The sequence below is a fragment of the Macaca mulatta genome, chromosome 1 (assembly GCF_049350105.2).
Source record: "Macaca mulatta isolate MMU2019108-1 chromosome 1, T2T-MMU8v2.0, whole genome shotgun sequence".
In the NCBI taxonomy this organism is placed as follows: domain Eukaryota; kingdom Metazoa; phylum Chordata; class Mammalia; order Primates; family Cercopithecidae; genus Macaca; species Macaca mulatta.
In genome coordinates, this window is record NC_133406.1 from 187,013,441 (window position 1) to 187,038,589 (window position 25,149).

Below are 25,149 nucleotides of genomic sequence, written 5' to 3' on the forward strand. Positions count from 1 at the left end.
GCAGGGATGCAGTGAGTGTTGGCTCTGGGCGCCCTGTCCCTTGCTGTACCCCAGAGACTGCCCTCTCCCCACACCCCTCAGCAGGCTGTTCATATTCACTGTATCCCTCTCTCCCTGTCTTTCTCTGCCTAGTGAATGGAAGCTACGGCCACTGCACCCCGGGCTCAGAGAAGAGCCTGCTGGACCTGGACCTTGCTGAGGGCCCTGGCCCCACCTGCTGCCAGGGCCTGTTTCTCCCTACAGGAAGCCCGCCACCTCGGGCTCACCCCCAAGCTTGTGAGAGGCTGCTGCATTTTCCCCACCCTAACAGGTAGGTGTGGGCAGCTGCTTTCTGTGGACACTCCCAGGAGGCCCCAGGACCAAGGGCCTCAGGCCTCACCTCCTGTGTTTAGCTGGGGGGACACATGGGGAAATGGAGGCACGAGGGGCCTGTAGCTCAGAAGCGGCTGCCTGGCCTAGATCCTGCACCTCCTGCTTTGCCTTCTGAGAGACACAAGGATGGTTCTGTTGAGGTGTTTCCCTGCCAAATAAGCAGACGGAGCTTTTCACAGAGAATCAATCATTTCAGAAGAGGAAGATTCATGGGTAGGTTGGGGAAGGAAAACCCAGCTCAGAGTTTATGGAGTGTCAAACCCTGAACTGCTGATAGGGCAGAGAGGGATTCCTCCCACGTGCCATCTCTGCCCCAGGAGACCATGGCCCACAAAGCCCTGCTGGGTAGCTGTCTGCTCAGTGCCTGCACACTTCCAGTGCCGGCCACCCTGTCTCATTAGGGTGTGCATTGGGCTGACACTCACCTCCTACAGCTTCTCCTGGGGTCTCAGTTGTGTCTTTGTCTTAGTCTGTTTTCTGTTAGATATTGACAGAATACCTGGCACTGGGTAATTTATAAAGAAAAGGAATTTACTTCTTATAGTTTTGGAGGCTAAGTCCAAGATTGGGGGGCTGCATCTGGTGAGGCCCTTCTTGCTGGCTGGGCCTCTGCAGAGTCCTGAGGTGGCATAGGGCATTACCTGTGAGGGGGCTGAGCACGCTAGCTCGGGTCCCTCTCGTTTTATAAAGCCACCAGTCCCACTCCCATGATCATCCTTTAACCCGTGAACAGATTCATCCATACATGAGGCAGAGCCTTCATGACCCAACCCAGTCACCTTTTAAAGGCCCCACCTCTCAACACTGCCACATTTGGCATTAAGTTTCAGCATGAGTTTGGGAGGGAACAGATATTCAAACCATAGCAGCCTTGGTGCCCTCTGGTTTGCTGACAGTCGGGTCAGTCACAGACAGGCCTCTGTGCACACGAGCTTAGCCCCAGGCCTCTCACCCACTGCCTGGGGCTGCTGGCCTGAGGCCTGCTTCACAGACCAGAGATTCTAAACATTTGCCCAGTGGCTGGTTTGCAGTTTATTCCTTCGCCAGCCATTTGTAAAGTGCCTGTCATGTGCCAGGCACTGTGGTCGGTGCTGGGAGCATCTTGGTGAAGGAAGCAAAGATCTCCCCCGATGGAGTTTACGTTCTTGTGGGAGCCCCACAGTGGAGAAATTCCTCAATAGAAGGATGCTGTTCTTCCCAAGTGCAACCATTTTCCTTTGAGAATTTAGATTCCTTCTGGCTTCCTTTGATATTAGTAAAACTTCTGATTTTAGGCGTGTATTCATTTGTTTAGGCTGCCATAGCAAATGCCATGGACTCGGTGGTTTAAACAAGAGAATTGTGCTTTCTCACCATTCTGGAGACTAGAAGTGCAGGACTGAGGTGCCAGCAGGTTTGGTTTCTTCTGAGGCCTCTCTCCTTAGCTCACAGGTGGCTGTCTTGTCGCCGAGTCCTCATGTGGCCATCCCTCGGCCTGTGCCCTAACTCCTTTTTTTTTCTTTTTTTTTTTTGAGATAGGGTCTTACTCTGTCACCCAGGCTGGAGTGCAGTGGCACGATCTCGGCTCACTGCAAGCCCCGCCTCCCGGGTTCACACCATTCTCCTGCCTCAGCCTCCCAAGGCTCCCAACCTCCCAGGCTCAAGTGATCCTGCCACCTCAACCACTCCAGCAGCTAGGACTACAGGCATATGCCACCACACCTGGCTAATTTTTTGTAGAGACAGGGTTTCACTATGTTGGCCAGGCTGGTCTCGAACTCCTGGGCTCAAGCGATTCACCTGCCTCAGCCTCCCAAAGTGCTGGGATTACAGGCATGAGCCACCGTGCCCGACCCTCATTTCTTATAAGAACACCTGTCTTATCAGAGTAGGATCTCAGCCTTATGACCTCGTTTAGCCTTAATTATTTATTTAAAGGCTGTATCTCCAAACACAGTCACACTGGGTGTTAGGGCTTCAACATATAAATTTTGGGGGCACACAAATCAGTCCATAGCAAGGATGAATCGTCTTTTAGACTTTGAGCTGTGCATTGTTTGGTGACAGTCAAATGCATTTATCTACTGGATTCTTCTCTGGAGGCTCTCCAGTGGTATCCAATTTCCCTGGTGAAATTCATTCTGTTATCTCTCAGGGTAGAAGCTGTGCTAATCTAGGAAAAGCTAAGGAAGAGGATTTTTTTTTTCTTTTGCTAGAGACAGTCAGAAATATCATTTGTCATTTTGAATATCATTTTGACAATTTACGGCACAGGAGAGTCTGTATGTAGAATTCTACGCCGGCATCAGTCTAAGTTGCTGTGCCCCCATACCCTCCCTATTAAATTGAATTTAATAGGGTTGAATTTGAGCTGACACTTTCAGACTCACTCATTTTCCTAAAGGAAAACAGATCCCCACCCCTGTGCCACACCTGATCCGAATTCCGTGCCTTCTCCCAACCGCCCAATGGGCTTATGTTTGGGGCCCCTTCTCTCCACTCTTGGTGCCTGCCCCTCCCAATCTCAGGACCCTGCAACTAGCGCCTGGGCTCCTGCGCCAGCCATCTCCTTGCCTCCAGCCTAACTCTCTAATACTAATAAAAATAGCCCCAGTTTCCTGAGTGACTCCTTCGGGTGTACATTCTCTTATTCAGTCCTCATGGTCCCAGGAGGCCCAGATCCTACGGCTAATAAAAAATGATGGCGGTGTGCTTACTGCACACTACACCCCAGGCCAAGCACTTTTTTTTTTTTTTTTTTTTTGAGACGGAGTCTCATTGTGTCGCCCAGGCTGGAGTGCAGTGGCACGATCTCGGCTCACTGCAAGCTCCGCCTCCCGGGTTCACACCATTCTCCTGCCTCAGCCTCCCAAGTAGCTGGGACTACAGGCACCAGCCACCACGCCCAGCTAATTGTTTGTAGTTTTTTTCTTTTTTCTTTCTTTCTTTTTTTTTTTTTTTTAGTAGAGATGGGGTTTCACCGGGCCAAGCACTTTTTATGCATTAATGCTCTCAACCCCCAACTGCCGTTGAGTGGGGAAACTGAGGCTAGAGAGGCTACATAACTAGTTCTGTTCACCAGAACTCTACCTACTCCTCAGCAGAATGTAAATGTTCTCTCAGGGGACTGGTCCACAGACTCCCCTATTGGAAGGGGAGCTGCCCAAGGTTAGGGACCTGGTCTTCCCCACTTCTTCAGCGTCACCTAGCACACAGTGAAAAGCCTGTTGAGTGAAATCACTGACCCTTCATTCAGACTACAGTTGCTGACCCCTCAGGGGCATGAAATCTGAGATCCCTACCTCTCCCCTGAGTCTCTGCTGGAGAAACACTGACTATCCCAATCTCAGCAGCTCCCTTCCAGGGTCCAGGATTATGGACAGAAGAACATGTGCATCTCTGATACTTAGAACATTGAAGCTGTAAGGAATGTAATAGTCATCAGACGAAATCATTCTATAGACAAAGCTGGAGCCCCAACCTTCTGAGTCACACAGATCCAGATTCCAGTTCCTGCTCTATCACTGCCTTGCAGGCTCGGGCAGGTCGCTTCAGTTTTCCTAAGTGTAAAACAGATGGTGGAATCTCCCGTGAGGCGTGTAGTCATGTATTCAGCAGATACTACCACGTCTTCTGCTGTGCTAGGATTGCATTAGATGACCCTTGGGAAGGCACCCGGCACGTTCAGCTGCTCAGCAGTTGTTCACTCTGTCTAGAGACCCAGGCTTGCAGTTTCTAGAGATGTGATGGGAGTTGTCCTGGGGTGCACAGGGCTCAGCAGCAGAGCCAGGCCGGAACCACTTCCTGGGCCTCACAGTACAGTGGAGGAAGGGAGGCAGTACTTCCTCAGTGCATATGGGGAGCCACAAGACACCAAGGCCTGAGTCACCCTCCCGACCTGATGCTGCGCAAGGTTTTGCTGTCAGTCTTAGTCACTTGGGTAGCTCAGTCACAGAAGCTACTGCTGTTCTCTTCTCTTGGTGTTGGTTGATTTACCTGAAGCCATTTTCAAGGGACTGCTCCAAACAGATGTTTTCCTGGCCGAACTCCCGCCCATGCCTGCCTTTGCCAGGCCCAGGATCACAGTCCCCTGAGGAGCAGCTCTGCTTTTATTTATTTATTTTTGAGATGGAGTCTCGCTTTGTTGCCCAGGCTGGAGTGCAATGGCACGATCTTGGCTCACTGCAACTTCTGCCTCCTGGGCAAGCAGTTCTCCTGCCTCAGCCTCCTGAGTAGCTGGAATTACAAGCGTGCATCACCATGCCTGAATAATTTTTGTATTTTTGTAGAGACGGGGTTTCTCCATGTTGGTCAGGCTGGTCTCAAACTCCTGACCTCAGGTGATTTGCCCACCTCGGCCTCCCAAAATCCTGGGATTACAGGTATGAGCCACCGCGCCTGACCTGCTTTTTTTTTTTTTTTTAAGCCCTATAAAGTTACCACTTTTCCATCCGATCTTTAAGATACTCAGAGCTTTCTGCTGGCAATGGTGGGGGCAGTGTGCCCAGCCCTGGGGAGAGGAGATGCGTGTTTGCTGTCTACCTTGGACTCAAACCTCCTTCTGACTCCCCCAATGACCACTTAGATTATGGTTCTTGGGAGGGAAGAGGTCGCTAGGTGTAGTTGAGAAACAAACAGAAAAGCCCTTCCCCTTCCCCTTCATTCAGGGGGAGCTTCAGGTCAGTTCAACATAGGAAAAAACACCTGCACTCCAGAGAAGGGGAATGGGGGTTCTGGCCAGGCCTGGCCCCGGCTTGCTGCTGTACGCCTGCGTGCAGGCCTTGCGCCCTCTCAGCCCCTTTCCCACCTGTGTGTGATGCGATTGGAGCCCATGCTGTCTGAGGGCCTCCAGACTCTGGCTTTCCCTCTTCCCTGTCCATTCCCCTCGCCTCTACCTCATGACTGGAGCTGGGGATGCTGCAGCTGCAGGGAGCCAGAGATAGAGGGGCTGGAGCTGCAAGGCCATCTTGGGAAACCGAGGGACAGGTGATGACCCCACAGCTCTGGCTTCAGAGAGCCCCAAGACAGTGGCGGTAGAACAGCAGTGATAAGAGCTCCCTTCACCCTGCCATCCCCCTCGCAGAGGGCTGTCACGGGGCCATCTCACTCGATCTGGCAGCCAGCCTCTAAGGTAGACTTAGCCCCCATTTTGCGGGCAAGGAAACCGAGGTTCAGATGGGATGAGGTGGCATGGGGTGTTCTAGCCAGACTTCAGGCATAGCATCAGGCTTCCTGTTCTGCCTAGCCAGCCAGAGGGGCTTCCTGACTCTCAGCCCCGCCTCACCTTCCTGACCTTTCCCCTTTTCAGAGTGCTCTGGTGACAGGCAGGCCCTGCTGTCCCTCTCTGCACCTTACCTGGTCCCCCCACTCAGAATGGTGGAAGCATCAGTGCAGGAATCTCCTTGTGTCCTTTAAGCCTGGCCTCCTGCGCAGTGGCGGAGGGAATGCTCCACATCTGGGAGAGGCCCTCTGGACACCTGTATACCACCTGTGTGGTGAAGACAGTCACCTGGCAAACCGCAGCCGTGCCCACATATCCACCCTTGCTCTCATGGGAAGGATCCACCTGATGTCCCAGAGGAGGAGAAAGGCCCAGGATGGCAAAGGACGTTGCCCAAGTTTGCATGGCTGAATGTGGCTGAGCCTGATCTCAAACCCACATACTCCCATGGGCTGCCCTGCCTGGCCTGCACCATGGCTTTTCCCCAAAATCGCAGTTTCATGCAGTCACATTGTGAGGGCCTGAATCCCTGGGACCCCTCAGAAGCTTTGCCTCAGTTCCTCCTGAGACACCCCCACCAGGACTGCACTTCACACTCCCCCATGCACTGACATTAACAGTGGAAAGGCCAGGCTGCTTGGGGCAAAGTGTCATACAATTAGCATTTATGGAAGTTAAGCTAGATTACAAAAATTAAGAAAGACTTAAGGGACATATAAGTGGAATTTAATATACCCTGGATCTGGGTGTTCCTCAAAATGCCAGCCTCAGCCTTCTTCCTGGAGAATTCACTAGAAGGCCACGGAGAGGGAGCAGGGAAGCCCCTGGGAGGCAGGATGGCGTGGCATTCGGTGCTGGGTAGGGGTGCTGAGCTTTGGTAAAAGGATGCAAGGTCCTCCTTCCTGGTGGTCTCACCATATTCACCCTGGAGTGCATGTTATGACCTTGGCTCCCTGCAGCCTCAACCTCCTGGGCTCAAGCGATCCTGCTACCTCAGCCTGCCAAGTAGCTGGGACTACAGGTGCACAACCCCACACCTGTCTAATTTGTAAATTTTTTTGTAGAGATAGAGTCTCACTATGTAGCCCAGGCTGGTCTTGAACACTCCTGGACTCAAGCAGTCTTCTTGCCTTGACTTCCCAAAGTGCTGGGATTATAGGCATGAGCCATTGTGCCTGGCCTCCTGCCTCTTCTTTCCTTCCCCAGCCCTCCTCTTCCTCTCTCTCTCCCCCCATTTTCCTTTACACTCTGCCTTGTTTTCCCGACAACCAATCTGTAGGTGCTGTTTCTCTGCCTTCAGCCTTCAGCCTCTGTTTCCTGCCCTGGGCTTGTCCATTCCTTGGTCCTCAGCTTCCCTGTCTGCCCCCGCCTGGGCCTTCCCTCTGTGGCATGCCCAGCCTCTCATGACCTCTCTGGCCACTGTCTTCCAGGTCGCCCAGACACCAGGCCACCTATGTGAACGGCAGCCTCCCAACCACACAACACATCAAACAGGAGTCGCTGACCAACTACCAAGCCATGGCAGAGGCCCGAACGTCCCTGTCTGCCCACTGTCGGGCCCCGCCGGCCACTTGCCTGCACCCAGACCTGGACCTCCCGGGCCGAAGCCTCACCACCCCTGCGCCTTCCTGCTACCTTCTGGGCAGCGAACCCAGCTCTGGCCCTGGCCCCCAGCCCGAGGCCCACCTCCCTGAGGGCAGCCTGAAGCGCTGCTGCCTCTTGGGCCTACCCCCCACCTCCCCAGCCTCCTCCTCACCCTGTGCTTCCTCCGACGTCACCTCCATCATCCGCTCCTCCCAGATGTCTCTGGTCACCTGTGTAAATGGACTCCGGAGCCCCCCTCTGGCGGGAGACCCCGGGGGCCCTTCCAAGCGGGCCCGGCCTGGCCCTGCATCGACGGACAGCCATGAGGGCAGCTTGCAACTTGAAGCCTGCCGGAAGGCGAGCTTCCTGAAGCAGGAACCCGCAGATGAGTTTTCAGAGCTCTTTGGGCCTCACCAGCAGGACCTGCCGCCCCCCTATCCCCTGTCTCAGTTGCCGCCTGGCCCGAGCCTTGGAGGCCTGGGGCTGGGCCTGGCGGGCAGGGTAGTGGCCGGGCAGCAGGCGTGCCGCTGGGTGGACTGCTGTGCAGCCTATGAGCAGCAGGAGGAGCTGGTGCGGCACATCGAGAAGAGCCACATCGACCAGCGCAAGGGCGAGGACTTCACCTGCTTCTGGGCTGGCTGTGTGCGCCGCTACAAGCCCTTCAACGCCCGCTACAAGCTGCTCATCCACATGCGGGTGCACTCGGGCGAGAAGCCCAACAAATGTATGGTGAGTTCCCACTGGCCACCAGGCCTCACCCCAGCCCCTCTGGCACAGCAGCACCCACCCAGTGCCCCAGGAGAGGCCACCTGGGACTCCTTCCTCGGGGCTGACTGAGATCCCTGTGGTCATGGAGGGAAGGACCCATGCTGTGGATGTAGCCACTGGTGAAGATGGTCACTGCCCCTGTCACTGGAAACTGTGGCAGAGGGGCCCTCATACTCATCAGGTGCCCAGTCCCCCACCCTGAGGCATTAGATATATCTTAGCATGCCACAGGGCCCGGGGCTGTGTGCACGTGCGATTGGAAAAACAGGTGTGGCCACCCTCTTCTTCCATGTGTTTGCTCCATGTCCCACCTACTGGTGGCCAAATGAGATGTGGAGAACATGCTCTCCTCCAGCACTGGGCCCTCACCGCCACCCATCCCAGTGAGATTCCCTGGGCCTTCTGGTGCTGCCTACAGCCTTGGCTTCCACCAAGGAACAGTGGGGCCTCACAGGCACCCGGCTGGAGAGCTGCGGGTCCCCAGGGCAAGCTTTGGGCTGGGGCCCAGGATTACTAGCTAAGGCCCTGGATCGTACCAGCGGCGTTCTTCCTGGAGTTGAGACAGGTTTCTGGCACTAGCATTATGCATGCATGCGCACGTGCGCACACACATGCATGCACGCACACACACACACACGCACGCATATTAACTGTGGGTACCCAGGCCTCCGGCCCTTATGATGGGTCATTTCTGTGACAGGTCATTTCTGTCCCGTCTGTGGGGGAATAGCTGTATCAGAGGCTAGGAACACTCCCTGATACACTCAGCCTAACTGCTGTGCCACCTCCGAGGCCCAGCCAGCCCACCAGAAGAGGTGCCTGCCCAGAGCTGGACCTCAGGGTATGCTTGGTGATGAGAAGCATGGGCCACCAGGGCCACTGCCCAGCCCACCCAGGCATCAGGGCAGCAGCATGGCTGGTGTGCTGAGGCTGGTGCCATAGCCGAAGTCGAGCTGTTTCACACTTGCACATTGACACTGTCATTGGACCCCCACTCATGGAGCACTTGGTCTGGGAAGGGGCATAGTGTCCCCACTCAGAGCCCAGGGTAACATTGTAGGGGCCAGGAAGGAGGCAGGACACACTGGCAGTCAGCAGCATAAACTCTGTCCTCCTGTGGGCCCCACCCACCTGTGGAGCTGGGAGCGGGCATCGGACAGGATCTGTTTCTGCAGCTTCAGGAGGCTGGGTCTTGAAGGAGGAGAAAGAGTTTGCTTTGTAAACAAGTGAGCAGCAGTGAATGGCCTGTGCCGAGGGGAGGCAGGAGGAGGGAGCTTGTGGTTAGCATTCTGGTGTGTGGAGCAGTGGTAGGGAGAGTGCACTGGACAGGCTGAGACTTTGACTTTATCTTGTGCCTTTGGGCTGACAGGATGCTGGAGGAGGCCTGGTGGCTGGGCCAGCCCCTAGCGATGCCCTGGCTTGTTTGGGGGTCCTGTGACACATGACCCTGCCTAGAAGGAGTTGACCAACAGACAGCACGCAGGCCAGGCCAGGGCTGCTGGGAACCAGCTGGGCCCCCATCTCTCCCCAAGACCCTGGAGCTGACAGCTGCTGAGCCACAGTTCTCCTTCACAGATTCTCTCTTATGGGTGAGCCCATGGGTGCCTGTGGGGGCCTAGGTGGAGGCTCTGTGACCCAAAGAAACCTTGACAAGACTCCATAGGACACTGTCTTACACCTGGATTCTGTCTGTGGTTAGTGGTCTTCTCACAGTGGGGCCTCTGTGTGGAATCACGGCATCCAGAAGAGTATCTGTGTTGGACATTCAGGAACTTGGAGAGGATCTAGGCCTTCCCCATCCACTTTCTAGCTTGAGAAGCAGGGCCCAGCGGGACCCGGGTTACTCAGTGCAGACTCAGGGTCTCTCTCTCTGGGGCCAGGCTGCCAGGATTTCACTTGATTCCACAGACTTCACAGGACCCTGGCTTATACTGGCTGAGGCCTGACTCTGGGGACCCAGACTTGGACCTGCCATGGTCCTTGCCCTGGGGACGCTCATGCTCAGAGATGGGTGGGAGATGAGTGGCAGGTCCTGGGATGGAGTTTGCATAGGCCCAGGGAAGGAAGGCCCAGAAGGACTTCATGGAGGAGGTGATATCAAGCTATGTCTACACTCATCTATCAGTATTAATCCCTACAAGTCCTGTAAAACCAAGGGTTTTTACAGATGAAACAAAGGTTGGGTGGGGTCTGGCAGGCCTTCCACTTGCTCCCATGAGAACACTTGGTCTTGCCTCTTCCAGGGTTTAGGATTGTGGTGACGATAATACCGGAAAGCAGCTTCCAAGTGCAGACTGTGAACCAGTGCTATTCTAAGTGACAACTCTACCTGGTCCTCAACACAACACTGTGGGGTAGATACTGTGAACCCCCGTTTTACAGATGAGGAAACTGAGGCTCAGGAAGATTGCATAATTTGCCCCAGGTCACACAGCTAGTTGGAAACAATAACAGTTATAATAAGAATAGAGGCTAAGAATGATAATGGTAATAAAAATAACTTGCTCAGGGTTACACAGTTAGTAACCATTGGAATGGGACTCGAGCCTGCATCTTTCTAAACTGCAATGCTCTTGTTTGTGTAGATCTGCTAAACTGACTATTCTCTGGGCTCTTATGGCCGGCCCCACTAGGTGTCACCATCTGGAGACAGCAGCAGTGATCTGGGCTTCGGAGGCTTGTCAGAGCCTCCCCTGGACTCCTCTTGCCTGCGGTGGGGTGGGCGTGCTCCCCCTCCTCCATGATGCTAGTACAGTGGGTAACCCAGGGGAAGGGGTGGGCCTCAACCAGCACCCAGATAAGTAAAATCTCTCTTCCCTGTAAAATTATTAATTTTTCATGACAAGCCTCTGCTACCATGCACTGTAATAGACAAAGGAATTTTGGACCCAGAGCCTCTGGAGAACAGGAAATAGATGAGACATTTTGATTGAAGAGTAAATGGCCCACTAAAATAGCAGTTAATCCTTTTATTATCTTTCCAGCAGCCATTTCCACAGTTCTTTCATGAGGTAAGCCTCCCCCACCCCTTCTGACTGGAACACTCCCATTCTCGCAGCTGGCTTACATTTAGCCAACAGAGCCTCTGCTCCTGCACCAGGCAGGCCTCAATGTGCTGAGAGGAGCCCTGCTCCCCTCTGCCTGAGCATCTTAGTCCTTAGGCCAGGCCTGGGACTAGGGACTTGCGGGACCCCCAGGGTCAATGGCACCATCCATCCCCCACCCTGCCCTCTGCACGGCCCATCCACACTGTCCAGAGGAAGCTCCCTAATCTTTTTGCAATATCCTGTTATGTTTCTTACGTTGCCCGAGTTGTCTCAGCCTTATTAAATGTGAGGCTTCGTCTGTGTTATGATAACAAGGTTATGCGTCCAACCCAAATACTGACGCGACGCCTCCAAGACGTTAACTTTGAACAGATTAATTTCATGCTTTCTTAGGTTGGTTCTCCCAGACGGCCGGAATTCTGATTGTCTGCAACTGCAGAAATTAGCAGACTGTAGCTTGCTTTTCTCCACATCAAGGAGAGAGGCAGAGTGAAAAAGGAAGTCATGACAATGCCCTTCTCTACCTTGGGTTTTATAAAACAACAATAGGCATGAGAAGAATCCCTTACTTTGGGACCCAGCCTGGTTTAGTCACTTGGCAGCTGTGTGGCCTCGTGCTGGTGACTTACCCTTTCTGAACTACAGCATATTCAATTGTAAAATGGAGCAAAAATAGTACTTGCCTTTTAGGGTTGTTGTGATTAGGGATAAAAGAGATGATGTAAGGGCAGGTGCTTGCTTCCCCATCACACTCCAGCATTGATCTCAGGTGATGTGTACAGTCGCCCTGGGGCTTAGGACAGGGTTATTTACAGCTGATTTATAGATGAAGAAACTGTGGCTCAAAAGAGCCAGTCAATGGATGGCAGAGCCTGGACTTGAGACTCTGTAGCAGTCTCTGCTGTCAGTAGGGTGGGCAGGGCAGTATGTGGGCCGTTGCTTCGGGCAGGGCAGGCACTCTGTGCTTGCCTTTTGATATCTGCCAGGGATCCCTGATTCTTTGCATCTTGTTCATTGGCAGTCGTTTGCAGATCACCTGCTCTGAGTCAGACAGTGTCTGCACAGGGGGCCTGGAGCTAGGCTGGGGCAGCTGGACCTGTGGCCCAGAAGGCCCATGCGTGTCTTCCCAGTCCTCATGAGCTGCTGGAGTCTCGGGCTGGGTTTTCATCCTGCCCAGCTTCCTCTGGCCACTGCAGCTGCACTGGCCACTGTTCTCCACTCCTTACACCCCTCTCCACTGTTTGCCAGTCTGTCCCAGGTGCCTTTGAATCTAGGGCCAGAGAAATTGATCTGGTTGAAAGCTGAGTATTATGGATTGGCCTTAACTAGCCAGGGAACTCAGAACACAAGCCACCTGGTTGGACCTGCTGGGAGGGCCTTGCCCTCCTAGCCTGGGCCAAACTTGAGGTCATTCCCCAGAGTGCTGGGGCTTCTGGCTTTCCCTTTTGCCTTGCCCCAAACCTTTACCCCTCCTCCCCCAACCCCTGAGAAACAAAATCCTGGGTGCTGGGAGGGGCGAGGGAGCTAAAGGGAGTTGCTCCTTACTGAGATTCAGAGATTGTTTTATCCTGGCTCAATGCGAGCCGTTCCCTGTCTGTTGTTTTGACCACCTAGCTAGGCATGGTGGTACATGCCTGTAGTCCCAGCTACGTGGGAGGCTGAGGCAGGAGGATCACTTGGGCCAGGGAGTTTGAGGCTATACTGAGCTATGATCACACCACTGCACTCCAGCCTGGGTGACAGAGTATGACCCTGTCTCAAAAACAAAAACCTCTGAGGCCCAGAGACGCCAATCACTTTCCAAGATCACACAGTCTGCCATGTGGCAGGAGGTAGATACCAGCCATATCTGCTGACCTGTCCAGCCAGTGTTAACTGGAGAGAGGTTTGACTGGGATTCTGGGCTCATATGCCATGGAATAGCCTCAGAGAGAAGATAATTAATATATTCTAAGACATACCATGTCCAACCATGAATTACCATGCCCAGTTTACAGAAGAAGAAACTATGTTTTTGAAGTTTGCAGGCAAAATGGCTTGCTCTGCATGACCTGCCTCAGCTGTATGATCTGCCTCAGTTGTATGACCCCCCTGGCCCATGCTAATGGGTCACACTGCCTTCTACCCATCCACCTTTGCCCAGCCTCTTCCTTCAGAAGAACAGAGCCACCTCTGTGCTTTTCAAATCACAGTGGGTAGAGTCCCTGTGCATCTGCTGCCCTCTGCCCCCTGCCCAACATCTTGAGACCAGCCCTATGGGCTTGAGCATTTTAAGGCCAGCAGACACCCCTGACTCATTGGAGCATCTGAAGCTCATCCCAGGGATTGCCCAGGACCCTGAAATGGATGAGTGGCAGGTCGACCAGTTCATCTCATCGCATACAGACAGAGAACAGGGAAGACAGACCCAGAGAGGGTGGTCAGGGGCCCAGGACTGCATAGCAAGTGTGCATCAGTGGGCAGGGAAGGTTCCCTGAATGGGCTGATAACCGAAAGTCGGAGAAGGTTTAGGCTGTGGGAAAGTGACCCTCCAATTAGGAAAGAATCATCCCCCTGAAACACTTGCCTTGCTTTGGTGTGCCAGGCCTCGTGCTAGGAGCTGGGGGTGCAGAGATGAAGATGCTATGATGTGAGACTTCTGGCATTGCGGGAAGAACACTGCTTTTGAGTCTTGTGATATTATTGCTGGATGATGGAGGGAGGGAGGGGAGCCAGGAGCTGAGGTTTTGCAGCCTGGCTTTATAAGCTTGGCCAGGTTGATCAAGTGGGATGGGGTCATTATTGAGACGCTTGTCGGGTGATTTTCAGTTTATGTAGTGCTTCCACATGCATGATCTCAGCCCTCAAAATATTCATGGAGACTGGAATTATGATCCCCATTTTACAGGTGGGGTAAGGACAGTCCAGTTCTGGCCCCAGTTCAGGTCCAAATGCATGGTGGGGTCAGATTTAAACCCAGGTCTCAGTCTAACTCCAGAGACTGTGTGCTAGCCACGACCCCAGGCCACCTCCCAGGCATAGAATCATCAGTCTGTTTACAAATATTGAGAGAATATCCAGATCTGAAACTCATTCAGCAAGCCGTCACTGAGTACCTGCTGTGTGCCCCCTGGCTGGGCCCTGAGGGTCACAGAAAGGAATCAAATCCTGTCTGGTCTCAAGGATCCGTCAGCCAAGTGGGGAAGTTAATGGATATTGCATGTAACTATTTTTCTCAAAAAGCCAGCGCCCCAGTCACCTTGAGAGCCTGTTGCCTGCTGACTTGATGGGTCCTTTGTTCTGTCTTGGAGTACAGAACACCTCATGGGTTGAAAAGTAAAACATTTCACTCTCTTTAGAATAAATAAGTCACCTGGAAACAAGCTCCCTTCCTGGAGGCTGGGGTTTCTGGTCAAATCAAAAAGCTGCAAAATGGAACATGTTTTAAAATCCTTGCCCTGGAGAATCCTGCTGTAAATGAGCCCAAAGAGGCCAAGTGGTCCCACCCACTCAAGCCGCCAAGTCTATCCTCAACTTGCCTCAACTCAATCCAGGACTGCATGGGTCTGGGAAGGAGAACTGTTTTGGGCAAAGGCAGCTTGCAAGTTGGGATCCAGAAGTGTCCTCGTTAATGATCCTTCCTGGGATCATGTCATTTCTCATGTCTACACTCATTATTAAGTGGGGAAGCTGAAGCCCAGAGAGCAGCCACCATGGCCCTGTGTCATCCAGTACATTAACAGCAGCCCAGGGATGCCTGCTTTATTTCTTCCTGCCCTGAAGCTTCCTCTCCTCCTGAATTCCTAAACAGTCTTTGCATTCTCCAGGTTCTTTAAATCCATTGGGTCTTGGCTTTTGCTGATTCCTCTGTCTAGAATGCCTTTCCTAGCCTGGCAAACTCCTATACATCCTTGACAACCCAGTTCAGTGCTCCCTCCTTAGCTCGCCCTTTCTCTGTGCCTCCTGTTCTCCCAGCATGTGTTGCGCTGTGTGTAACACTGGATTCTAACATGGCCAAGTGTCTGGGGGGACCACATGTCCTTTGGTGCCTGGCCTGGCCTTTGTTGTGGAGGAGCTGAGTCCCCTACCTAGGACAGAGGCTCTGCCCTGTGATTATCTGTTCTCTCTGTTCCAAGGCTGTGTGAGGTTGCCTGGACTCTGTCCTACTGAGTAGTTTCCTATGAAGTCACAACATTGGTGGAACCTTAAAGATTGTCATGTCTACCCCCTAATCTGGTGCTTGAAGTTTTTCTGCAAGAAAGCCTGAATTTGAAATCTAGCTTTGCCACCCCTCAGCCTGTGATTGTATAGAAATATAACTTGACTTCTGTAAGCCTTGGTTTTCTTACCTATGAAATTGGGGTAATAGGACTGTTGTGAGGCTTTGATGAGAAACTAGACAATGGCACACAGTAAGTACCAAAATGGTAATAACTGTTCTAGACAATTTGCATTTGCAAAAGAGAAAAGGGAAAGTCTAAAATGGATAGTGGCTGTTCTGTCATGAATGTCCCCAAAGAAACAGAAAAGGCTGTTGGAAGTCCCACCTCTTCCATGGGCTGGCTCTGTGGCCTTGGATGCGTCGCTTGGCTGTGCTGAGCCTCAGTTTCCTGTGCTGTGAAATGCAATAGTGCCTAGCAGTCAGAGGCTGCAGTAGACTGTGTTTAATAGGGGCCTAACAGATGCCAATGCCCTTTCTTCTATTGAGCCTAAGGTTTAGCTCCACAGATCTTGGCTTACATTGGGATGCTTTTCTTCCTCCCTGTTTTGGAAAAGCAAACCCAGGGGGCTTGGGCTTAGCAAGGAGAGGCTTCCTGGAAGCCAGTGTCCTTCCAGTTCTCTGGTCTTGCAATTAAGTCAGAGCCTTGTCCCCCACCAGCCACTGTGCAGAGGGGAGACTGAGTCCCCAGATGGAAATAATATGCCTGGGGGAGGGACTGGAGATAGATGGAGTTGGAGACTCATCCCAGCTCTGCTGCTCACTAGCTATGCAGCCTTGGACAAGACACTTCACTCCCAAGTCTGTTTTTGCATCTGTAAGATGGGAGCTGTGATGCTCACCCCCGAAGTGTCTGTAGAGTGGAGGGGCTGTGCTCTGCGACTACAGAGTGCTCTGCAGACAGGCGTTGTTGCCCTGGTCAGGGCTGCTGGGCTCAAGCTGAGTCTCTGACTCCCAGTCCAGTACTCCTGCCTGCAGCCGGGCCTCTGAGTGCAGAGAGGTCACTTTCACCGGTGTGTTCCTCACCGGTGTGTTCCTCCTGGTTAGGTTCCTCATCGGGAATGGAACTGGTTGGCTATGTGCTCCCCAAATGTAGTTCCTGGCCTTGAGGCTTCAGCCTGCAGCTTTGCTGGATGCCCTCCTTCCCTGCTCCACAGCCCACCCCTACCTCACTTCCACCTCTGTCCCCACCCTGCCCTGGTTCACCCCCATTCCCCATCCCCCATTTCTACTTATCTCCATCCCTGACCCCCCACCCCTTTGCCTTCTTATGTAAATTCTGAGCCAGGGTGGACCAATGGCTAAACACACAGGACAAATCAAATCCTGCCTGGTCTCAAGGAGCCTTCAGCCAAGTGGGGAAGTTAATGGATATTGCATGTAACTATTTTTCTCAAAAAGCCAGCACCCCAGTCACCTTGAGAGCCTGTTGCCTGCTGACTTGATGGGAACTAAGGTTCAAATCCCTTACTCTGCCCTTAACCAGCTGTGAGACCTCAAAACAAGTCATGTGGCTTCTCTGAGCCTTGGTTTCCTGTCTGCATGGAGGGGAGAGTGTTGTGAGAACTAGATGAGATCATATATGTGTAGCACTTACCTCGTGCCTGGCGCATATTCGATGCTTGAAAACAGGAGCCCTTGTTCCTTCCCGCGTCTCCCCATTTTTTGAAGTCATTAGTCCCAAGCTCTCACAGGGCAGAGAATTCCCAGGAGCACCAAACTTGAGGGAACAGGAGTGCTGGCCAAGTTTTGTGAGCTCAACATTGCTTTATGGAATATGAAAAAAAAAAAAAAAGGATAAAAAAACACAACTATTTGAATTGAATTTAAACTACTAAAGAAAAAAACTTTTGAACTTAATGTAAATGGAATTGAAACGGTTGTCTTATTGGAGTGAAAACGTCAGATAAAATCAACAGTGACTCTAAGAAGGTGTCCAGACCATGTTTTCTGAAAGGGCCATCCTGGAAATGGCAAACTTCGTAACTGAGCGTTTCTAGGCTCTGTCTCTGCTGGACAACAGATGGGGTGACCAGAGCTGGCTTTGTGCGCTCACTTGGATGGCTGCAGCTGCAGACCTCAGCATCCTGTTCTCGTCTGTTAAATGGGTGATGGGCCAGGTAACCCCTAAGGTCTCGGTCACCTTGGACACACCAAGACCCAAATGCTCAGGAGAAGGGGCCCTTCTTTAGAGTCCTTCCTTAACTGTGCCCCTCCCTTGGGAGACAGCCTTGGGCTAATCTGTATTGTCCACCCTCACCTGGCCACCAACCTTTCAACACAGCTTAACACCCCCCTGTGCCAAGTTCAGTGCTCGAAGCAAGGGGTACAGTGTCAAAGGAAGAATGGTCTGGTGGCAAAGGAATTAACCAAATGCCTCCGACAGAGAGGAGGGAGAAGGCTTTCCCCAGGATGTCGTGAGAGCTGGGCTCTGACAGGTGGGTGGGCACTTTCCAGGTGTAGACCATGAGAAGACACATTGCAGGGAAAGGAAACAGCACATGTGAAGGTTTTGAGATGTGATAGTCTTGACCTTGTGGGGAGCACGGGTGTCCTTTTGGTCTTGAAGTAAGTTACCTGCATGGGGGCTGAGGGCAGAAACATTGGAATTGGGTCTCGAAGGGCCTCAAGGTCTAGTGTAAGGAAATTGGACTGTACCCTGAGGGAGTGGAGTCTCAGAAGGGTTGTACATAGGACTGTGATATGGGCAGAGGTAACATTTAGTGTTGGTAGTCTGGGGGGCACATGGCCATTGGCAGATGAGGACACTGGGGCCTGGGAAAGGCAGTCCATACAAATCTGGAACCTTCTTCCACAGATCCACCAGCGTCGGACCGTGCACCCAGACTTGCCAACACCTGGGCACCCGTGGGCCTGGCCAGGTCAGCCCAGTGTGTCGTGCTGGGGCACAGTGTCTGCACGTGGTTGGGTAATGGAGCTCGGTCCCCCTTTGGAAACTGCCTCCAGCACATTTGCCAGTGGGAAATGGGAAAGGCATATCCCATAATGTGGTTCCGTAAAGTTTGCACAACTGTTCTTTGTTTTCCACCCGTCCCCACAATAAATCTTCCTCCACTGCCAGGAGTGGGGCCTCCGTGGTCTGTAAGTGATTAAGGCACCGACTTTCCTGGCTCCTCCTCCTTGCAATACTTTCTTGTGACGTGGGTAATGATAAAATGAGAATCTGTCACCGAGATTCTGTTGCCTTGCAAGTAGCAATTTCCAAATGGCTGGGAGGTGGCCTCCTGTTAGAAAGCAGCCTGCTCTTGCCCCTTCTCTATAGCCACCTCCCCTTAATAGGTCCTGCCATGTTGGGGCATAAGCTCAGACAGCAGACGGACAATGTGGTACTGGGCAGTACATTTCCTGGGGTTGGGGCAATGGGACTGAAGGTCTCTGCAGGACTCTGCATTCTCGGGGGCAAGACTGGGAGATATGCTGGGCACAGAGCACCCAGTGAGTGTCTGTTCAACTGATGCACCATCTAGCAGCCCCTTTGTTTCATCAGATCCCCAAGCCATAGAGTTTTCAAGCCAAAAGTAACATTTATATCTTCCTGGGGAACAGTCAGGCCCTGGGCAGGGCCCTGGGCTGCAGAGTTTTGATGGATAGCTCCTGTGCTCAGGAAAGGCGCGGGGCGGTGGCTGGATTGCTCTTGCACAGTGGGGTCACTGAAATCCACAGAGTGGAAGCTACTTGGCCAGTGTTACATCTGCGCCTCCAGCTCAGGTCCTGGCTCTGCCCCATGATCTTCCCGCTGTCCCTAGTTGCCTTCCACATTTAAATATGAGTGTATGCTTCTCAGCATCTGAACCCCAAGTTTTAGGAGCCAGTTTCACTTACGGAGTCATTTCTGATCAGGCTGAGTTGCCAGTGAACATGACAGTGATTGGAGCTTAAGAGAGTTTGGCCACAGGCAGAAAAAATGAGTCAACAGTGCTTCAGATACTTCCTTAAGATCCCCAGCACCCCCTCTACCTGCTCCCCTCCTTCCTTCCCACAGGAGTCCAGGACAACAGAAGGTACCTCAGCTAGGCCACACGGCCAACTGCCTGGATCTTCACATTTGCTGTTTGCAGATGTGGAAACCGAGGCCTGTAGAGAGGATGTGGCTCACTGGAAATTGCAGAGCAAAAGAGGCAAGCTCGGCATCCCCCCTCCCAGCCAGTGTCCTACCCCCTAGACACGACAGTCTGCTGAGTACGTCATGTGTGCTAGGTCCTGTGGTGAGCACTTGCATGTGTTGCCTTCCAGATTCTGAAGAACACTGGCTCTTGTGTGCACTGGGGAGGAAATTTCCCAGGTTCAGCAGCTCCTCTGATGCCCCTCCCAACCCCTGCCACACCCTTTGACAGATGGGGCCTTGAGACCCAGGGCGGAAAGATGACCTGCTGGAGGTCACACAGCAGGAGATGGTTGGCGGTGTGTGTAGACCTAACGTGTCAAAATCACCTTCCCTCCTGGCAGGGTCTGATTCACAAAGAGCTGCCGGGCAGGCTCCAGGGAGACTTTAACCAGTGGTGGGTTTCAAACGTCACACCTTCTTAGTGCATTGGGAAGGTGTGATGACTGATTGCCGTGGGTGTTAGGGCCAGAGGAAGCCTGGCTTGTGCAAAGACCCACACAGGCATGCACCAGTGCCAGCTCTTTGCTTCTACTGCCTGGCTCTGCCAACCTCCTTTCTTCATTTGCATGGAGCCACCTGACCCTGGGGCCTTAGTTCCTCTGTGTGTGATTAGGACTTGTATTAGATGAAGTTGGAAGCCCTCCTGGGTCTCCTGACCCTGATAAGTAGAGACAGTCTAAGTAGAGACAGTGCAGGCCAGGGGTTCAGAGCTAGGTTCCCTCCCCAGCTCTGCATTCAAATTGTCTGTGGTTCTGGGCAAGTCATCCCACCCCTTTGAGGCCTCAGTTTTCTCATCTATAAAATGGAAGACAGACTCCATTGGCCTCCATCCTTTGAGCTCAGACATTCAGATGTCCATAGTTACCTTCCTGCATTCCTGGCACACCCTAGGGGAGGAGGAAGGGGGTGGAGCACATGGAAAGGGCAGGTGTGGGCCCCTGCTGAGCTCTGTGGCCCCAGTTCCTTCCACACTCCTCTCTCTTGCTCTGTTCCAGCTGTTCCTCAGACATGCTAAGTTCATTCCCACCTCTGGCTCTTTACGTGGCTGCCTCCTCTGCCTGGAATGCTCTTGCCTCAGCCTGACCTCTGCTGCCATGTCACCTCCTCCAGGAGGCCTTCCCTGACTGCCTATCTAACGTAGCACCTTTGGCCACTGTCTGCCCCTATATTCCACCGGAAATCTTGTTATGTGTTTGTCTATGATCTGTCCTCCAGTCAAACTTGAGCTCCATAAAGTCTAGACGTTTTTGTTTTGTTCCCTCTGTATCTCCAATGCCTCAAACAGCTCCTGATACACAATATGTGATCAACAGATAAATGAATGTTAGTAATAGAAAGGGGGAGAGTGGTCCAGTGGGGCAGAAGGAATGGAACATGCTGGAAAGGACTCAGACAGAGAGTCAGGACTCTCGTCCTATGAAGTGGGGGGTTTTGCCGCAGCTTGCTGGGTCGTGTTGAGGGCTGCACAGTTGCTGTCCGAGAGGCATTTCTGGGTCAGCCTAGCTGGGGTTGTCTGCCCAGGGAGGCCAGCCCAGCACCCAGTACCAGTGGTGTTCAGCACCCACTTACCCCAACCCCTATTTCCCTCCCTCCTTCATCTGCATTTTCAGAGTAAAGGAGAGGCTATGCCCTCAGTTCACAGCTCCTGGAATGTCAGATTCAGACAGAAACTTAGAAACCATCCGCTGCGACTGGAAACACAAATTTGGAAACTGAGGCCTAGAGAGGAGTTCTTATCCAGGTTCTCACGCCGTTTCCCTCTTGGAAAGGAATTTACAATCAAGTCCTCCACATAGTAGATGCTCAGTAATGAGCTGCTGCAGCTGCAGCTGTTTATCATTAAGCCCATTCTGCAGATTCTGTTTTTATGACCGTGGGCACAGAGGTGGGGCAGGAGTACAATTTTGCATTAATTGATAACAGAAGGATGGAAACAGCCAAGAGTGAAGCAGGGGAAATGATTCCACCATCCAAAAGCAGCTATTTTAAAGTGTGAGGAAGGAAGGAAAGCAGCATTTGTTAGGCGCGTGTTCTTTTCCAGATGCCAGATTAAGTGTTTCGTCCATGTTTTCTCAGTGAATCTTGTGATGCGCTCATTTTGTGGATGAGGAAACTGAGACCCAGGGAGATCAAGAGCTGGGATTCCAGCCCCTGGCCTCCCCCTGCTCTGGGGTACCCTCTGTGTCAGCATAAGCTGATGACTCCTCTTTTAAATTGAGCTCACTTTAGAGGACCCCTGACCAGGCTCTTAATTAAATTAGTTCCTGCAATTCCTCAAAAGCAATCACATGTAATTTGGGCTCTTCATGGATTTGGACCACGTCTCTCCACTTAACCTGCACAAAACCTCTGGGGAGGTTTTGCTAAATCAAGAATCAGCATTAGGAGCTCAAGGCATCCTCTTGCCCCACTCCCTGACCTTTGTGTACAGGAAGATACCAACCTCACAGGGCTCAGGGAAGGGAGGGCTTGGGGCAGCGGCCTGGGGCTCCAGCCCTGAAAGAGGGTGCGGGAACCAGCTCAGGATGGAGGTGCTCTGTGGCTCATGGCTGTACCCATGGGAGCAGAAGACAGAATGTGGGGAGGTCCCATGGCCAGTGACAGGTGGTATGGGGTTCAGGTAAGCCTGCAGGCATAGCCACTCCTCAAGAGGCCTAGACTCTGCCCCAGGGGCTCCTGGAATCCAGATTCTGATCCGAGGCCTCGCCTGATCCCTTATTCATTAGGACGGTGGCTGCACATGCATTTTCCTTGTTCTGGTCTCAGTTTACTTATCTGTTCAGTGGAAATGATGACTCTGTCCAATTGCTTATCTGCTCTCTACTCCAGATAGTCCTACAACATCCTCATGTCATTGAGACCCTTGCCCTATCTTTCCAATGCAGACACTGGGACTGGAGAGGCAGGGAGCTGGCTGAGTGGCGGGGAGGTCTGTGACAAAGCCCAGGGCAGGCGATTGCCCTGTGCATTTCTCCCTCTGAGCCCGTTGCCACACCCTGGGGTGTGATGGTGTTTTCCTGGGCCAGCTCTGCCCCCACGGCTGCCCCCACAGCAAGCCCAGCTTGTGTGCTGGGTGAAGACGAGGTGTGGTCCTGAGGAGCAAGGGCTGCTTCCCACTGCAGCTGATAGGAACAGAGGGTCTGCCGCCTGCAGTCAGCACCTCTGTCGGGAGGTTGGCAGCTCATGGCTTCGAAGCACCAGCTCTTTAATTGTCTCCACGTTGTGAACCCAGTTGGGTCTGTCCTGACAATTGGTTGGTGAAATCAGCCAGGGGATCCCCCTCCCACAGCCTGAGCAGTGGTTTCAGCCTTTCAAGAGCTGTCTGAGGTGGTTACTTAGAGGGTAAATTAGATTCACCTGGCAAGGCCCCATGTCCTCTGGCACCGTCATGAGAATGCTGAATGTTGTTACCCTTGGATCTGTGTCAGAGAGAGAAGCATGGAGTAGGCCTGGGCCCCAGGAAGCTGGGCAGGGGGCAGGGAGTGTCCAGTCCCCATTGGTGAGATGGTAAAGCCAGTGGGGCTTTCTCATTGACGTCCTCAAGTTCCAGCACCTCTGCCTTTGGGCCCTTTCCTCCATGAAAAACATTTAAAAGTATGTTTTATGACAGCACTGGTATAAAGACAAACATGTATTAAAACATTTTCTTTGACCTAAAAGGTTTTTTTTTTATTATTATTTTAAATTAAAACATTTTCATGAGTTCCTAGAAGTATTGTGGACTATAGGTTCTGTGCCTGCTGTGTCTCCTGGAAAATCAGCCCCAAGAGCAAGGCCTGCAGATCCTGGGGCTGCTTGCAGGATGGTACATGTTTTCTTCACCCCTTCCCTTCTCTGGGCTTCAGTTTCATCCTCTGTGAAAAGGAGTAGGTAGAGGAAAATCCTGTTGCAATGTTCTACTCTGCTCTCTTCTGTTACAGTTGATTTTGTTCCTTATCATTGAGTTATTGGTTTTCATTAAGAAATGATGGATGGTTACAATAAAAGATCTATGTGCAGTTAAATTGACATAGATTAGAGAAAAGGACATAAATACTTGGAAAACCTAAGCTCACTTAATTATTGTGATTGAAGCCTATATTTTCCTGGAGCTTCCTGGTAGCCAAAGCAAAGAGGGCAACTTGTTGAATTACAGAATTCTTTTTGAGTGGGAAAGGAAGCAGATCAGCCAGCTTGTGTGCTGGGGGCAGTTTTGTCTGGATACTTAATCCCTACGAGGTCTTATGTGTGAGTCATATGAACTGATGGCTGGAGGAAGACTGTAAAAATGAGAGTTCGTTAACAGATGATTATACAGAGACCCTGAATAAAACAATAGACCTTATTTTCACAAATAACTATGCTACTATTATTTGAGAAAAGCCAAGGGCAAGTAAATGCTAACAGTGAAGGACTTGGGTCCTAGTCTGTGTGGTGCTGTTAGCCTAGCCATACATCAGCCCTCTGAGGTAGCTGTCATTATCCCCATTTTACAGTAGAGGACATTGAGATTCAGAGAAGTTACTTAACTTAACCCTGATCACCCAGTGGGATTCAGACTGCTATAGCAAGCAGCCTGTCTTTGAAGACTTCAAGTTTGAGTCTATTACTTGGGACTCATTCAGTCCTTTTCTCAAGGAGTCTGTAGCCTAGTGGACTCCAAGATCCCCAAGGGCGACACTGTTTGCCCTCTTCTTTTACCTGCTTTAAGGAGGTGCTCAGGGGATGGTGGGGCCTAGGAGAAGGAGCAACAATCAGCCTGGGCCTACGGTAGGGGGTCAGGATGGCATCGTGGAGGAGATAAAAGGGCTCCCAGGAGGAGGCACTGGCATGGGGAAAGGCCAGGGGGTGAGTTAATGAAGCCTTGCTTGCAGTGGTGGCAGAGGAGGAGAGAACCTCTACCTGCCAGGTTTCTTAGTTACAAGCAGCAGAAACCAATCCTGGCCATAGTGAGCCCTGCGTCCCCATTCAGAAATATATTGGCAGGCTCCAGGGACCACGGTCTATCTGTCCAAGGGAAGAGGATCAGACTCAAGACAGGCAGGATCCGAGGTCCTTCGGGGCCCACAAGCTTAGAGCCTACCCGGACAGCATGGTGGGATCCTCATTTCTGTGCTCCAGGGCCACAGCTGTAGCAGGGCAACCCACTGGCCAGGCTTGTCTACCCTCAGGTGGATAGGGGCTGGCCCCTGCTTTGTTGGGGGCGTAGGTCTTCCCTATTTACACCTTCACTTCCCACACTCAAGGAGTAGTAGTTCTTACTATGGGGAAACTGGGCAGCCAGTAAGACTCATGTGTTTGTCAGCTCCAGAAATGGCTGGATCTGAGAGAGAATCAGGAGGGACAGGTTCCAGGAGGCAGTGCAGACCCTACTGGATGCAGGGGGCGGGGCGGGGAGCCCAGGTGAGGGCTCCAGTCTCTGGCCTGGGTTCATTGAGCGGGTGCAGGTGCAAGCCTGGCAGCTTGGGGAGGAAGCTGTGACTTGATCTGGGGCATGCTGAATAGGGAGATGTCAGCCAGAGGGCCCTAGGGGGACAGGGGATGTGAAGTCGAGCTCCTAAGGCAGGAGAGGGGTGTGGTCAGCCTCAAGGTAGACTAAGAAGCACAGGGGACTGGAGGAGCTAGCCTGTGAGACGGGGGGCTAGAGAGCACCCACAGGGGACATCAGCATTTATTGGGGGAGGGAGGAAGAACAGGAAAAGTGAGGCACAGAGATTGGGTGTCCAAGGGGACAGTGTGGTGGGGTGAGCAGTGGAGCCACCGAGAAGAGCCCTGGGGTCAGGGAGGGTTTTGGTGGAAGCAGAGGGAACCTGGGCCTTGTTAGAATGTGAATGAAAAGGGCTGGGGGAGAGAAGGGCAGTTTGAAAGCGGCCAA

General features: G+C 52.4%; 1 protein-coding gene across 11 annotated transcripts in view; it reads left to right on the forward strand.

Annotated features, from left to right (window-relative positions):
• Positions 1–25,149, forward strand: part of GLIS1 (GLIS family zinc finger 1) — a 237,050-nt gene that overhangs the window by 140,528 nt on the left and 71,373 nt on the right. For 9 of the 11 annotated variants that reach the window (XM_015140046.3, XM_077956063.1, XM_077956051.1 and 6 more), the window contains 2 exons: positions 133–310; positions 7,003–7,885. In XM_015140046.3, the coding sequence (XP_014995532.3) occupies positions 133–310; positions 7,003–7,885 (1,061 nt within the window). Of the gene's footprint in view, positions 1–132; positions 311–7,002; positions 7,886–10,911; positions 10,936–25,149 lie in introns of all 11 variants that reach the window. The other 2 variants (XM_077956025.1, XM_077956036.1) reach the window with 1 other exon arrangement.